At 55.7% G+C, this 15,922-nt stretch overlaps 2 protein-coding genes and 2 non-coding genes across 4 annotated transcripts; 1 reads left to right on the forward strand and 3 right to left on the reverse strand.

Annotated features, from left to right (window-relative positions):
* Positions 1-743: 743 nt before the first annotated feature.
* TRNAS-GCU (transfer RNA serine (anticodon GCU)) lies at positions 744-825 on the reverse strand. Its single transcript has one exon. It is a non-coding gene; the product is annotated as a tRNA-Ser (tRNA).
* A 1,879-nt stretch (positions 826-2,704) lies between these two features.
* On the reverse strand, positions 2,705-3,034 carry LOC141933159 (beta-keratin-related protein). The gene has a single exon (XM_074847562.1). It carries the CDS (start codon positions 3,032-3,034, stop codon positions 2,705-2,707), a length of 330 nt encoding a protein of 109 aa, XP_074703663.1.
* Positions 3,035-7,786: 4,752 nt separating this feature from the next.
* LOC141933177 (beta-keratin-related protein) lies at positions 7,787-8,116 on the forward strand. The gene has a single exon (XM_074847586.1). It carries the CDS (start codon positions 7,787-7,789, stop codon positions 8,114-8,116), a length of 330 nt encoding a protein of 109 aa, XP_074703687.1.
* Positions 8,117-15,466: 7,350 nt separating this feature from the next.
* Positions 15,467-15,548, reverse strand: TRNAS-GCU (transfer RNA serine (anticodon GCU)). The gene has a single exon. It is a non-coding gene; the product is annotated as a tRNA-Ser (tRNA).
* Between the last annotated feature and the right edge of the window lie 374 nt (positions 15,549-15,922).

Raw genomic sequence — 15,922 nt, forward strand, 5'->3', positions numbered from 1 at the left:
AGTTAATTTTTCTTGAGCTTGGGGGGGAGCACAGCCAGAATGCTGGACCCGGATCGGTAAATGGAGTGTTCCATATCATGTGATGCCTTGCTCAGTATGTAAAGGAGGGGCCGCTGGGAAGGAGGAGGGTTCTCTCTCGCTTTTGGGATTGCGACCATGGGAGCCGACAGGGTGAGCAGTGATGGACGCCACGTGGGAAGCGGGGAAAAGCGCAGAGAGTGAAGTCTGCAGTCAAGCCGAACCCAGCCAAGACGGGCCGGGTGTCAGTTGGCGGGTGGTGAGCAATCGGATTGCACATTACCTGTTTGTATTTCATAATATCGGTAGTAGTAGTCTCTTTTTTTTCAATTATTAAACCTACAAGTCTCCCTACTTCTACCCCTCCAATTCTCTCCCCCGTGCCCTGGGCAGGGGAGGGTGACTGAATGGCTGCGTGGTGCCTGGCTGCCGGCCGGGTTTAAACCACGACACTAGGTTTGGAAACTACTTCCAGGATGTTTTGCTCCATCATCTTCCCAGGGACTGAGGGGAGGCTGACGGTCCTGTGAGTTCCCCGGCTCTTCCTTCTATCCCTTCCGGTTCCTCTCGCCTATGTGGAGACAGAAGAGGTTGAAGTGTGTCCGTGCTGAGCCACTTCAAAACCTTGCTATTTCTGTTCAGTCAGCTCTCATCTCAAAACAGAAGCTTGGGGGGCACACATCAAGCTCCTCACACTCAGCAACTTTGGCCACTGTTGGGCTGACCGACGAGGATGGGATTCGAACCCACGCGTGCAGAGCACAATGGATTAGCAGTCCATCGCCTTCACCACTCGGCCACCTCGTCCGCATGCTGCTGCTGCTCCTGCCGCTGCTGCCGCTGGCACTGCCACTGCTCCTGATCTTGCTGCTCCTGCTCCTGCTGCTCTTGTTCCTGCTCCAGCCCCAGCTCCTGCCCCTGCTCCTAACGCTTACACCTTCTTACACTGTTTGCCATGGGAGAGAAAAAGGCAGCCTCCAGCTTGTGCCTCTTGGGACTGGTCCACTGTCCCGAGAGCTGGGCTGAGCTCTGGGGACCTCTGGGAAACAGGTCCCAGCATTCACATCAGCAAATGTCTGGAGAGCAGAGCTCCACACTCCTTCCTGGGAAGGAACACGGGACAGTGACCCAGGCGTGGCTCAGTGCCCGCAAAGGAGTTGAGCCTGACTTTGAGGCTAAATTGTCACCAGCCACCTTGCCCTCACGTTCTGGGAGCATACCACCAGCTCCTACGGACAGGAGTCCCTCACACTTGACTGCTGGACTTTTCACCAGGACAGAGCATGTGCCTCAGGCTTGGCCGTGGCTTCTCTGTGCTGTTCCCCCTGGTGCTCACCCAGGCTCTCATCACAGGCTGCTTCTCTCCCAGCACAGCTAACAGTCAGGAACGATGAGGGAGCTGAGCGGCACCGTCCCCACTGCACACAACTCCCCTTTTCACCTGCCAGAGCTGCGGTGCTGCAGAGAGCGTAAACCGCTGCGCTGGTCCCCTGAGCCCACACCTCTCTGTACATTGAAGGTCAGACCCTGGGCTGGGGGAAATGGTGCAGAAGCCAGCCTCGCTGCCCCTGGTGGATAACAGAAAGGTGGGCATGGGATTGTGCACCGTGGGATGGACACCAAAGGCAGGGCCCTGGGAGCCTCTTTCTCCTCCACCTGCTTAATTCCCGTCCTTGAGGAAGGGGAGCAGTGCACAGCCTTGGGGGCTGGCACCAGAGCCGCTTGCACCCTGGTCACTCTGAATAGTTTCTCCAGCCCCAGCCCACCCCATGGGCCTGTAATTGTGGAGATAGTTGAACAAGGAGAGACTGGCAGATTCAGTGTTGCCTCCGCGTCAGGAGCCCATGGCAGCAGGGAGCAATGGCCTGGGAAACGCAATGCTCTGCCAAGCTCCTTCCTCAGAGCGCTGGCACTGCATGAGGCAGATGTGAAAAATTCCTGGGATTCGCTTTCTGGGTTCTTAACAAAGGCTTTTCTAACAAAGCAGCCAGGGCCACCACTGCCTCTCATTAATGCAGCAGCCTGTTGAGTCTCTGCTGTAATCAATGCAGCACAGGGACATCCAACAGAAAATTCGGGCTCCCTCCATGCTTTGTGCTGTGGCTTTCGAGGTGTGCCGATGAGTAATGGGGCTCCTTCCAGAAGAGCTGAAGAGCTCTCCCCCCCACCAAGCTGGCCTTGTCTCCATTGTTATAGGCTGTCAGGGGCGAAACCCGGCAGCTATGGAAAAATCCGTAGCTGTAGCAAGGGAGGAACTCTCTTGGACAGTCCGCTGGTTGGGACTGGAGAAGAAGGGAGAATGAAACACGGCTCTCTAGCAAAGCTGTGATGCCCAATGTCTTTAATGAGAAAATCAAAGGAAAATGGAAAAGGCGAGAGCTGAAGCAATGCATGTTGGAGGCCGAGAAAAGCTCAGAGAAGTGCTGCCGTCGGAAGGAAAACCTCCACGCCAGGCATGCTTCCTGTGCAACTCCCCCTCAAGGCTCTGGCAGTCACGTACGCTCTAGACGCATTGCTACGGAAGGAAGGTGGAGGTGTTTGATGGGGAGCGTAAGGTAAAGCAGAGCAAGAGGGGGAAAGAGAGAGGCTTCCTTGGGAAGAGACGGAAGGCCGCTCCCTCGGGGCTGGCTCCTGGACTTTCCTCGAGGCCCCTGGTGCTCCATCACGGGCAAGCGATCCACGGGCTTCAGCATAAGAGATTGCCCCGTCCCAGAGGCCCGCAGAGCCCGCGGCCCAGACCGGACCACCCAAAGCCGCCCAGCCCCAGGGAGCCCCCAGAAGCGATGGGCACACTGGCAGCGCTGAGGGAGCTCCCCACGGCAGCCGACGCGGTGGATCCCACGGCTGTGCTCTGAGGGAAGGAGCTGAGGATTGGGCCCGGCAGCGTCACCATCACTGGCGAGGGCTGGATCGCAACGCTGGAGTCGGCGCACCGGATGACGCAGGGCTCGTTGCAGCTGTTGGCAAGCGGGGTTGGGCCGCAGGTGGCTGGCAGGCACGGGCTGTAGCACGACATGTCTTGCAGAGGGAGGCGACCCTGCAAGACCGGGAGGGAGCAGAGGGCATTAGCTGTCGGGCCCTTTCAGACCCCCAGCTTGGCTCCTCCGAGAACAAACCAGTGACTGGCCAGGGCCACATCTCCCTGGGAAGTTCCTTTGCATGCCAAGAGTGACCAAGGCCGGTCGCTGTGCCATGCATGGGGGAGGAAGCACCTGGTGACCCCTTGGACGGTACTGGTCGTGCAGCCTCAGATTTCAGCAGAGCCACTGCTACAAAAGAGCCCAAATGACTCCCTCTCAGGAGGGAAGAAAGCTTTCCCTCTTCCCTCGCCAGCTCACCTCCCAGAAGAGGGAAGCACAGTGTATTTTCAAGCCTGGACCACGTATCAGAAGGACCCCGCACAGAAGGGAAGCAGTCCCGTTGACAGAAATCCTGCCAGCACGAAGAGAAGCAGTGAGTTCAGACTTACCAGGTTCAATGTGGAGAGCAAGGGAAGAGACGTGGATGGAAGGGCTTGGAGTGGCCCGGGCTTTTTATATGGTGAGCCAGCGCCTCGGGAGACCTGGAACACACCTTCTTTGTGAAGCACGTTAACAAACAGCAATTTGAGGCTTGCAAAGCACAGCCCACAGATGAAGAACTTGTCCCTTTCATCTGAAAGGCCCGGCCTGTGTTTCCCTATTGGGTGAGAGCGCAGTGATGCATTAGTTGCTGGCTCCTCAAAGCAACGGTCATTTGAGGTCCCATGCCACTTCCCAGGGAAGGGTTTCAGTAGCTCCAGGCCCTGTGTGTGGGTTGTGCACATCCTTGCTGGGGAACGTGAGTACCACTCTCAGTCTGGGCTTCAGGCGTGGAGCACTCGTGATGAAGGCCACTCACGTGGGTCTCCTGTTGAAGGGCTGAGGCTGACCCTGAGAAACACAAGGCCTTGCACGGCCATGGGAGGGCTCAGCAATGAGCTAAGGCCCGGTGTGACTGTTTCTCCTTCTCAGAATTCTCATTCTCAAAGTGGGTAGTCAGCCCCAAGGACGCAAGGTCACAGGGGCTGAGGAGGAAACTCATAGGCATTTGACTGAGGGTGCATTTTGCTTTCGGTCACCTTGCCAGCCCTGGAAAGGACAAGTGCTCTTGTGGCTGCAGTTCAAAGCAGAAGGCATGTTGCGGAGCAAGGATGGGCCTGTGCTGTCCGCTTCCTGCCCTCAGGTGTTACCACGCGCCTGCTGTGGCAGGTGGATGCACGTGCCCTCTGCTGCTGCCTCAGCTTTGCTTGGGCACAGCAAATGCCAGGCTCCTCATGTGGTAGAGGAATGCCTCCCCAGCCTTCCCGCATCTGGCAGTGGAGGCAGGATGGCAGGCCAAGGAGGAGAGCAGCCCAGCGATGGCCCTCGCTGCCTGCTGTAGCAGAGCTGTGACGGGCTGTGTCATGCTCCTGTCTGGTGACAAAGGAGGCTACGTGAGGAGCAGAGTGTCTGTCCTGGTGCCTGCTCCTGTTTGCATAACCTCTCAGTTGCCACAAGGCAGAGCAGAGAGGCGGGAGCAGCAGGGCTGTAGCCAACTTCTCTGCTTACCCACCGCGGCCTTTGGCATTTGCTGGTGCTCATCAGTAGTTTGAGCGCTCATCCATTAGTGCACCGGCCGGGAACAGAGCAGCCACAGGGCAGGGCGTCCCATGCAGGGAGTTTCCCTCAGGGCTGGTCCCTGCTGGCATCTTCCCCTGCAGAGTTTGCTGTGGGCAACCCGTGCCCCTTCTGTGGGGATGGGCCACGTCTCTGAGGGCCAATCTCAGGGCTTTGGGGGGCTGGAAGATATAGGCAACCACTTCCCTGCTCTTCAGCTGAGGACACGCTGGGGACCGAGTGCCTCGCAACTTCCTCAGAGAGCCTCAGAGCCTTTCAGGAGGGAGCATCACTGGCTGCTTTGTCAGTGCACTTCCAGTTCCACCTGGAAGAGGCACGGGTGGCTGCCGCCCACCCTGGTGCCATGCTGACTGCTGGGACCTGTTTCTGCCTGTCCGGAGTGAGCACGTTTCCACTGTGAGCTGTGGCACTGGGTCTCCCGTCCCATCAGGATGGCACAACAGCCCCAGAGCATGGCCCTGCTGCAAGCGACGGCAGAAGTGAGTCAGAGCCATCAACGTTTTGCAGGAGAAGACAACATCCCCCTTCTAAGACCCTTTCCCCAAACGGTACGGCCGCCCGGGTGAGAGCGTGGCCCATCTGCCCAAGCAGCACGGGCAGGCAGAGGCTTTTTCCAGGCAGCTCTCAGGGCTGGCAACACACGCCTGGCCTTTGAGCTCCCGCCACACCTCTCCGGACAGGCAAGGTCTCCTCTGTGTCTCGTAGGGTAGCAGGGAGCACCATCTGCTGCCACTCAGAGGCTGCAGCCTCAGTCTGGTGGTCTGTCACACCGGTCCATCAAAGAAGCAGGCTCCCCAGGCCCTGGACACTTACGGGCGGAAACTTTCCTCGGTTTGGACCGTGCTCCAGAAACGTCTGGGAGTGGGAACGTCAGGGCACGTCCGTGCTGTCCTTCCCTTGGCTGCCATTTCACCAAGGAGGATTTCACCCAGGATTTCAAGGAGTCACCAAGTGGTTGGGCAAGATGCTAACAGCCATGACAACACTGTACACAAAGCTGCATTTCTGCAGGAACGTGGACACGAGGTTGCACCTAAGGTCCTGGGCAGGTCTGAATCCATTTCCCCCGGATTCCCTGATGCCAGTGCATGGATGATGTGCACCGAGGTGGAGCTGAGGTCTCTCGCAGTGCCTCAGCACTATTTGGTGACTCACAGGTGACTCCAAGGTGGTCTGCTGGTGCCACCTTGCAATTAAAGGGCCCCGAATGTGCCAATCCATCCCTGAGCCAGGGAAAACAAGCCAGACCCTCTGGGTCAGTGACCTGAACAAGCCAGCAGGCAATGATGCAAAGGTGAGTGTTGTTTGGGAAGACTGTGCCGAAGCAAACAGGTCCACTTGGTGATGGCTCGCTTTCAGGCCTGAGTCAGCAGGCTCCTTCATCGCTCTCCAGGGCCGTTGTTTCTCCTCAGGAGAGTAATGAGTAAAGTCCTGGCAGGCAAGGCAAGGGCTCTGCAGTTCCCAGAGAACTGGCCTTTCCTGACTGAGGACAACAGCTGAACTGCTGGGCCCCCTTTGCATGGTGTGCATCACCGAGGCCCGAGGGGAGCAGACATCTGCCACCGAGTACCCTGAGCCACTCCAGCAATGGCCTCCGTGTCCCCATCCCTGCACACAATGGGGTTTTGGTCCAGAGTGCAGGACGGCCTTGTTTGACCATGACCTTCCAAACACTCTGGGGATCTGAGTCTCCTCCATTCTCTGTCCCCCAGTAGAACAGCCATCCTGCAGAGGCTTGGCTGGGCTCCGAGCAACTCCATAGGCGGCAGGCACTGGTGTTGTTCAGGGTCAGTGTCAACCCGTCAAAGAGAGACCCTTCTGAGTGGCCTTCAGGCGTGCCCCACAGGAAAATTCCTATCTAAGTGGGGCCACGTTCCCCAGGAAGGGCAGGACGTGTACATCACCTACTCATGGCCTGAATCTGCTGCAAGGCTTCACCAGCTACTGGAACGAGACCTCAAAGGAGCGTTGGTCTGGGGAAGAAACATAATTGCTATCAACAAAATCACGTCAGTGCTACCCAGGATGAAAAGGGAGGCACGCATTTCAGGCAACGGAGGCATGTCTTTCATCTACCAGCATAGGTGTGAGAAGTCCAAATTGCTGTTTCTCAACATGCTTCATGTTTGTGGCATTTTTCAGCTCCCCCGGGGCTCTGGGCCGCAGTATAAAAGCATGCCCAACTGCCAGCTCCTCTGTCGTCTCCTCGTGCCTTCCCCTGCTCTCTGAAGTTGGTAAGTGTCAGTTCATTTTGCCTCTTGTCTCCTCGGTTGGCAGGACAGATTTTGTGGAGAGGGCTGTATCCGCAGTTCAGCAATGCTCCTTTTGCACTGTTGGCATGACGAGAAGCTTCCACAGGAGAGCTAGTCCCACCATAGACGTCTTCTTCCGTAGTGGCTGCTGTCTTCAGGAGCCCTGTTGCGTTTTACTCAGACATGTCCCCTCCTGAAAGATGTGGGTGAGAGGAGCCTGACCTGACAAGACGAGGGGTCTTGAGGGTGGGGGCAGGGAGAAGGAGACCCGTTTGTCTGAGTGAACAAATTGATGCTTGTACAAGGGCTGATGGATGATCAGGAAGTACAGAGCCCGATGCCAGGAAGAGGGAGCCTCTTGGTGTGCAGTAGAAAATCGTTCCCTGACCAAGGCCACAGCACCAAGGCTACGCTCCACCCGTCTGGAAAACCTGGCATCCATTTCCTCATGGCGGGAGGGGGCTTACTGAGGACTCTCTCTGGGGCACCTTCCCTACCAAATTTCCAGGGCTGAGCAGAAGGAGTGTTGTGAAATATCCTCACAGCCTGCAGACATCCCCTTGGTAATGGAGTCACCGGAGGTAGCAGAGGGCCTCCATGGGGCAGGCATGCCTGGGCGTGGCAAGGCCAGCTGAGGTATAGGCTGCAAGGGAGCTTGACTTGGACAGGGGAAGCTTCATTATGTTTTGACGGACCCTCTCGGATCACCCTTCAATTACTAGCAAATACCCAATGCAGACCCCATCCCAAATCTCTATCCGCTGAGCGGCCAGCCACTGGTTTGTTCTCGGAGGAGCCAAGCTGGGGGTCTGAAAGGGCCCGACAGCTAATGCCCTCTGCTCCCTCCCGGTCTTGCAGGGTCGCCTCCCTCTGCAAGACATGTCGTGCTACAGCCCGTGCCTGCCAGCCACCTGCGGCCCAACCCCGCTTGCCAACAGCTGCAACGAGCCCTGCGTCATCCGGTGCGCCGACTCCAGCGTTGCGATCCAGCCCTCGCCAGTGATGGTGACGCTGCCGGGCCCAATCCTCAGCTCCTTCCCTCAGAGCACAGCCGTGGGATCCACCGCGTCGGCTGCCGTGGGGAGCTCCCTCAGCGCTGCCAGTGTGCCCATCGCTTCTGGGGGCTCCCTGGGGCTGGGCGGCTTTGGGTGGTCCGGTCTGGGCCGCGGGCTCTGCGGGCCTCTGGGACGGGGCAATCTCTTATGCTGAAGCCCGTGGATCGCTTGCCCGTGATGGAGCACCAGGGGCCTCGAGGAAAGTCCAGGAGCCAGCCCCGAGGGAGCGGCCTTCCGTCTCTTCCCAAGGAAGCCTCTCTCTTTCCCCCTCTTGCTCTGCTTTACCTTACGCTCCCCATCAAACACCTCCACCTTCCTTCCGTAGCAATGCGTCTAGAGCATACGTGACTGCCAGAGCCTTGAGGGGGAGTTGCACAGGAAGCATGCCTGGCGTGGAGGTTTTCCTTCCGACGGCAGCACTTCTCTGAGCTTTTCTCGGCCTCCAACATGCATTGCTTCAGCTCTCGCCTTTTCCATTTTCCTTTGATTTTCTCATTAAAGACATTGGGCATCACAGCTTTGCTAGAGAGCCGTGTTTCATTCTCCCTTCTTCTCCAGTCCCAACCAGCGGACTGTCCAAGAGAGTTCCTCCCTTGCTACAGCTACGGATTTTTCCATAGCTGCCGGGTTTCGCCCCTGACAGCCTATAACAATGGAGACAAGGCCAGCTTGGCGGGGGGGAGAGCTCTTCAGCTCTTCTGGAAGGAGCCCCATTACTCATCGGCACACCTCAAAAGCCACGACATAAAGCATGAAGGGAGCCGGAATTGCCACAGAATCATAGAATTGCCCCGACTGATAGGGACCCCCAAAGATCATCTAGCCCAACCTTTTGCAGGAAAGGGAGCCCAGATGAGATTATCGAGCGCCCTGTCCAATTGCATCTTGAAAACCTCCTGTCACCAGAATTCTACCACGTCCCTGGGGAGGTTGTTGTAGTGAATGATTGTTCTCACTGTAAAATATGTCTTCCTTGTATGAAGGCGAAACCTCTCCCGCTTGCTCCCTCTTCTCTCCGTGTGGCTCTTTGTTAAGAGGGAGTGTGCGTCGTCTTTGTAGCTGCCTTTAGATACTGGAAAACTGTGATGAGTGCAGGGGAAGAGCAGCACAGCACAGCACGAGACTCGGTATGGCGTGTTTGTGGGAGGAAGCAGAGGTGGGAGAAGGGAGGGTTCAGGGTGGTCTTGGGAGGAAGAAACGTGAGGAAACTAGAGGGAAGATGGGATAACATGGCTGTCCCTCAAGAACTACTTGCTGTTCAGGATGTTTGCCTGGACGTGCCCTGCTTCTGATCGGTGCAGCCTGTCCTGTCTTCTTCTTAAGCTCTATTCCTAGCGACTTTCCCTGGTGAGGGGCTCTCTGATCTGTGTGCATGTGTGCGTATGGAAGTCTAGGGGCCAGCAACTGGAGCCAAACCACAGGTGGCCGTGGTTCCGGTCTCAGTGGTGCCAGTCACTGGAGTGGGACCGGAGGTCGTCGGCACTGCTTGTCTGGGGTGTCGGCACCTGGACAGACCAGGGTGAGTGGAAATAATGTGCTGCCAGCAAGTGAAGCATGTGAGGGTATGCAAGTCAGTGTGTGACTGCTCTCAAGTATCAAGCCAGCTGAGGCAGCGAGTGGGTAAAGCGGCTTGGGAGCCACGTGTGGGTGTGTGCCCCTCAGGATGAGGTCACAGAGGGCGTTGGCTACAGGAGGCACCAGAGGGTCCTGGCCAACCACCAGAGACATCATAAGGCCATTTCGTGTCTGCGTGCATGTCTCTGGGGCCAAGAGAACCGGAGGAGCTGGCTGCCAGAACGACCAGGGTGTCAAGGTGTGCTGGTTTGGGGATAGAGGTAATTTTCTTCATAGTAGCTGGTATGGGGCTGCGTTTGGGGTTTGTGCTGAAAACGGTGTTGATAATAGAGAGGTGTTGTTGTCGTTGCTGAGCAGTGCTTACACAGAGTCCAGGCCTTTTCTGCCTCTCACACCAGCCCACCAGCCAGTAGGCTTGGGGGTGCACAAAAAGATGGCCGGGGTCACAACCGGGACAGCTGACCCCAACTGACCAAAGGGATATTCCATACCATATGACGTCACGCTCAGCACATAAATCTGTGGGAAGAAGAAGGAATGGAGGAGATGTTTGGAGTTATGGCGTTTGTCTTCCCAAGTAACCATGATGGAGGCCTGCTCTCCTGGAGACAGATACCTGCCTGTCGATGCAAGGAGTGAATGAATTCCTTGCTTTGTTCTTCTTGCGTGCGCGGCTTTTGCTTTATCTATTAATCTGTCTTTATCTCAACCCAGGACTTTTACCCTTCCGATCCCCTCCCCCATCGCACCGGTGCGGGCAGTGAGTGAGCGGCTGCGTGGTGTTTACTTGCCGCCTGGAGTGAAACCACACCACCAGGCCCACCGGAGCCAGGGACCAGCTACAGGGTGGACGGGGTGTCTCAGTCCAGCTGCTGGAGTGATCCACGTTGTACATGTGTGTAATATTGTCCCACTCACAGTCCTTCATCGTGATCAGCCAGAAGGGGACCTGGACGAGGCTCTCGGTGCCCTCTGTTGAGTGCTGTGTGTTCCTGCCTGGGTTGATCGGTGTGGTCGGCCATGTGTTATATGTGTCGTACACATGGATTTGTGTGTGTGTGTGCCTCCTGGGAGGCATGCTCAGCCTCGCTGATGTCTGGGCCAGGGGCCATGGAGCTGTGGCAGCCTGAGCCTGAGCTCTGCTGGGCTCCTGGGTTCAGCAGCCACTGAACAGAAAGGGATCCTTCTGGGCTCTCCAAACCGCCAAGCTCGCCTGTCGATGAGGAAGAGTTCTGCTCTGCTTCTCTTCTCTGAGGCTGGGGTGAGATGAATGCAGGTGAGATTACGGTGCCTATGAAGAAGCTGACCTCTCCACAGCAGGCAGCCCCTTTCTCATCTCCCACAGACTCTCCCCCTGGATTCAGACCCAACTGGGCTGTCAATGGCGGCAGTGGTCCCCTTTACCTGCCTCCCAGGCCTTAGGGATACGTGAGGCTGGCGGGGGGTTGGGTAGAGGGGTGGGGTCAGCAGCATTCTGAGCTCTGAGCCCCTTGGCCAAACCCCAGGCTCTTCTCCTCGCATCTTGCTTCCATGCAGCCACGTCCAGGTACGCTGCTCACAGGTGCTGAACTCCAGCAACCACAAGGCATCCTTGGAAGTGCAAAAGTACTGGGAAGTGCACCCAGAGGAGAGCAGGGTGGGGAGATCAAGGTGTCCATGGTCGTGGGGAAGAGATATCCCAAGGAGATGTCCAGGGATTGGGAAAGGGAGGCAGGTGGCCAGAGAGGCAGAAGTGCAAGTGTGTGTAAGAGAGGGGTGGTCGTGTGGGCAGGAAGAGGCTCCGGCCACCTCTGTGTCTTTCATAACCACGCAGGATCATTCCTGTCCTCTGACCCCTGCCAAGTCGCTCCTGACCACGCGATACAGCACATCTCTTGGTGGCATGGCTGGCTGCTGGCTACTCCTGCCTCCACACAGGTCTTCCCTGCTTTGTCACAAAACTGGTTAGGGGCTTGGTGTGTCTGAAATTTGAGGGGAGGCTGTGAGAGCTGGGATTCTTCCCATACCTGATGGAAGGGAATGAAGAGGGAGCCATAATCACTTCTCAGAAGTACCAACTGGCAGCACGAGTGGGAGTGGGCACAAATTGAAACACATGAAGTCCCAGCTCAAGGCAAGAAAACACTTCCTTACCAAGAGGGGGGTCAAACAGCAGACCAGGTTGCCCAGAGAGGTTGTGGAGTCTCCATCCTTGGAGATACTCAAAACCCAGCTGGACGATGTCCTAAGCAACCAGCTCAAGCTGACCCTGCTGGAGCACTTGGCTGCCGCTGCCACCGCTCCTGCTGCTGCTTGTCCTGCTCTTGCTGCTGCTCCTGCCACTGCTGCTGCCACTGGTTCTGCCGCTGCTCCTGCTCTCGCTGCTCCTGTTCCTGCTCCTGCTGCAGCTCTAACCCATTCGTCGATAGTGGATACTATGACCAACGTTAGAGGGACCCTACCTCCAGCCACGTGGAGGACAGGAACAATCGAGTTTATTGGCCTGTGTGGATTCGATGGCTTGGCACATTCCACCCACAGCAGTATAAGGCTCTAGTGGACACTGGTGCCCAACGCACCCTGATGCCATCCCATTTTAAAGGGGCAGAAACCATTGGTATTTCAAGAGGGGTCTCAACAGCTGACTGTGTTGGAGGCCGAGGTGAGCCTAACTGCGAACGAGTGGCAAAAGCACCCCATCGTGACCGTCCCAGAAGCTCCATGCATTCTTGGTATAGATTATCTCAGGACAGGGTATTTTAAGGACCCAATCGGTGGGCTTTTGGTATAGCTGCCTTGGAGACAGAGGAAGTCAAACAGCTGTCTGCGTTGCCGGGTCTCTCAGAGGACCCCTCTGTTGTGGGATTGCTGAGGGTTGAAGAACAACGGGTGCCAATCGCTACTACAACAGTGCACCGACAACAATATCGCACCAGCCGAGACTCCGTAATTCCTGTCCATAACCTAGAGAGTCAAGGAGTGATCAACAAGACTCTCTCCCCCTCTAACAGCCCCATAGGGCCAGTGTGAAAGTCTAATGGAGAGTGGAGACTGACAGTAGACTATCGTGGCCTGAACGAAGTCACGCCACCGCTGAGCGCTGCCATACCGGACATGCTAGAGCTTCAATACGAACTAGAGTTGAAGGCAGCCAAGCATAGGCCACGACTGATATTGCTAAAGCATTCTTCTCCATCCCTCTGTCAGCATAGTGCAGGCCACAGTTTGCTTTCACCTGGAGGGGTGTCCAATGCACCTGCCAGTCAGCTGCCCCAGGGGCGGAATCACAGCCCCACCATTTGCTGTGGACTGATCCAGCCTGCACTGGAAGAGGTTGAAGCCCTGGAACACCTGCGATGCCTTGATGACATCGTTGTAATGGGGTAATACAGCAGGAGAAGTTTTTGAGAAAGGAGAGAAAAGAGTCCAAATCCTTCTGAGAGCTGGTTTTGTCATAAAGCGGGGTAAGATCAAGGGACCTGCACAGGAGATTCAGTTTTTAGGAATAAAATGGCAAGATGGACATTGTCAGATTCCAATGGAGTTGACTGATAAAATAGCAGTTATGTCCCCGCAGACAAACCAAAGGAAACGCTAGCTTTCTTAGGCTTTGAGGGTTTCTGGAGACCCACTACGAGATATTGCTGCTCGGGTAGAGAATTTGGTTGTGAAAGTACGTCGTGTAGGTGCTCATGTACCCAAGAGCCAGGCCACTGAAGAACATCAGAAAGAGCAACAGGTGGATCAAGCTGCTAAGATTAAGGTGGCTCAAGTGGATCTGGACGGGCAACGTAAGGATGAAAAATTTATGGCTCGCCAGGCCCATGACTCCTCAGGCCCTCAGGGAAGGGATGCAACGTATAGATGGACTCGTGACCGAGAGGTGGACTTAACCATGGACACCACTGCACAGGTTATCCGTCCATGGATGTGAGACGTGTGCAATCAAGCAAGCCAAACGGTTAAAACCCCTTTGGCATGGAGGACGATGGTTAAAATCTAAATACGGGTTGGCCTGGCAGATTGATTATATCCCACTCACACAAACTCAGCATGGCAAAGGCTATGTGCTCACAGTGGTGGAAGCAGCCACCGGATGGTTGTAAACGTGTGCTGTGCCCCACGCCACTGCCCGGAACGCTATTTTAGGCCTTGAGAAGCAAGTCTTGTGGTGGCATGGCACCCCAGAGAGAATTGAATCAGATAATGGGACTCATTTCCAAAATAATCTCATAGACACTTAGGCCAAAGAACATGCCATTGAGTGGGTGTGTCACAGCCCCTCTCCTGCACCAGCCTCCGGGAAAACTGAGCGGTGCAATGGGTTGCTAAAAACTACAGAGAACAATGGGTGGTGGAACTTTCAAACACTGGTACATGCACTTAGCGAAATGCACCTGGTTAGTCAATACTAGAGGATCTGCCAACCAGTCTGGCCCTGCTCAGTCAAACCTTCTTCGTACTGTAGATGGGGATAAGGTCTCTGCAGTGCGCATTAAAAACATGCTGGGGCAGACAGTCTGGGTTATTCCTGCTTCGGGTAAAGGTAAACCCATGCGTGGGATTAGTTTTGCCCAAGGACCTGGGTGCACACGGTGGCTAATGTGGAAGGACGGGGAAGTCCGATGTGCGCCTCAAGGGGATTGGATTTTATGTGAAAACAGACAATGAATTGAACTGTACGATGTTAACTGTCGAATAACCCAGTTATTGCATAGCGTCATCGCTATGGTTGATACATACTGAACTGATGGCATCACATTAATAAAAAAAAGAGATGAACTTTGGTAGAGTCAGGACAGATTTCAGCAGCTGGTGCCCAGCAACATCCTTGAGATCGACCCGCACGTAGACTGTGAGCATGGCCCGCGCCAGACACATCAACAGTGAGCTCCAACTGTAGCAGAGACTACATGCCATCCTCCTGCCACATCCAAAGTCACGCGCTCCACTGACTGAGCCAAATCCGCCTCATCCCTCCAGCCTTAAAAGACTGTCATGACAAATGGAACCCAAAGTTATGAACTAAATGAACTCAGTACACATTTTGGAAGGATGGCCCATAGACTAAGAGAGTGATATCTGTGTGTAGACACCTGGGACCAGGGAAAGGGATGGTGATTACTTTAGAACGTATTGGGAACCTGAGCATAATGCAAATGGTATGGAATAAGAGGTGGAGACTGTCCTGGTTTTGGCTGGTACAGAGTTAATTTTTCTTGAGCTTGGGGGGGAGCACAGCCAGAATGCTGGACCTGGATCGGTAAATGGAGTGTTCCATATCATGTGATGCCTTGCTCAGTATGTAAAGGAGGGGCCGCTGGGAAGGAGGAGGGTTCTCTCTCGCTTTTGGGATTGCGACCATGGGAGCCGACAGGGTGAGCAGTGATGGGCGCCACGTGGGAAGCGGGGAAAAGCGCAGAGAGTGAAGTCTGCAGTCAAGCCGAACCCAGCCAAGACGGGCCGGGTGTCAGTTGGCGGGTGGTGAGCAATCGGATTGCACATTACCTGTTTGTATTTCATAATATCGGTAGTAGTAGTCTCTTTTTTTTCAATTATTAAACCTACAAGTCTCCCTACTTCTACCCCTCCAATTCTCTCCCCCGTGCCCTGGGCAGGGGAGGGTGACTGAATGGCTGCGTGGTGCCTGGCTGCCGGCCGGGTTTAAACCACGACACTAGGTTTGGAAACTACTTCCAGGATGTTTTGCTCCATCATCTTCCCAGGGACTGAGGGGAGGCTGACGGTCCTGTGAGTTCCCCGGCTCTTCCTTCTATCCCTTCCGGTTCCTCTCGCCTATGTGGAGACAGAAGAGGTTGAAGTGTGTCCGTGCTGAGCCACTTCAAAACCTTGCTATTTCTGTTCAGTCAGCTCTCATCTCAAAACAGAAGCTTGGGGGGCACACATCAAGCTCCTCACACTCAGCAACTTTGGCCACTGTTGGGCTGACCGACGAGGATGGGATTCGAACCCACGCGTGCAGAGCACAATGGATTAGCAGTCCATCGCCTTCACCACTCGGCCACCTCGTCCGCATGCTGCTGCTGCTCCTGCCGCTGCTGCCGCTGGCACTGCCACTGCTCCTGATCTTGCTGCTCCTGCTCCTGCTGCTCTTGTTCCTGCTCCAGCCCCAGCTCCTGCCCCTGCTCCTAACGCTTACACCTTCTTACACTGTTTGCCATGGGAGAGAAAAAGGCAGCCTCCAGCTTGTGCCTCTTGGGACTGGTCCACTGTCCCGAGAGCTGGGCTGAGCTCTGGGGACCTCTGGGAAACAGGTCCCAGCATTCACATCAGCAAATGTCTGGAGAGCAGAGCTCCACACTCCTTCCTGGGAAGGAACACGGGACAGTGACCCAGGCGTGGCTCAGTGCCCGCAAAGGAGTTGAGCCTGACTTTGAGGCTAAAT

This window comes from Strix aluco, chromosome 21 (genome assembly GCF_031877795.1).
Source record: "Strix aluco isolate bStrAlu1 chromosome 21, bStrAlu1.hap1, whole genome shotgun sequence".
NCBI classification, from domain to species: domain Eukaryota; kingdom Metazoa; phylum Chordata; class Aves; order Strigiformes; family Strigidae; genus Strix; species Strix aluco.

Coding starts and splice junctions, on each gene's coding strand:
- LOC141933159 (XM_074847562.1), bottom strand. CDS start 3,034: ATGTCGTGCTACAGCCCGTGCCTGCCAGCCACCTGCGGCCCAACCCCG.
- LOC141933177 (XM_074847586.1), top strand. CDS start 7,787: ATGTCGTGCTACAGCCCGTGCCTGCCAGCCACCTGCGGCCCAACCCCG.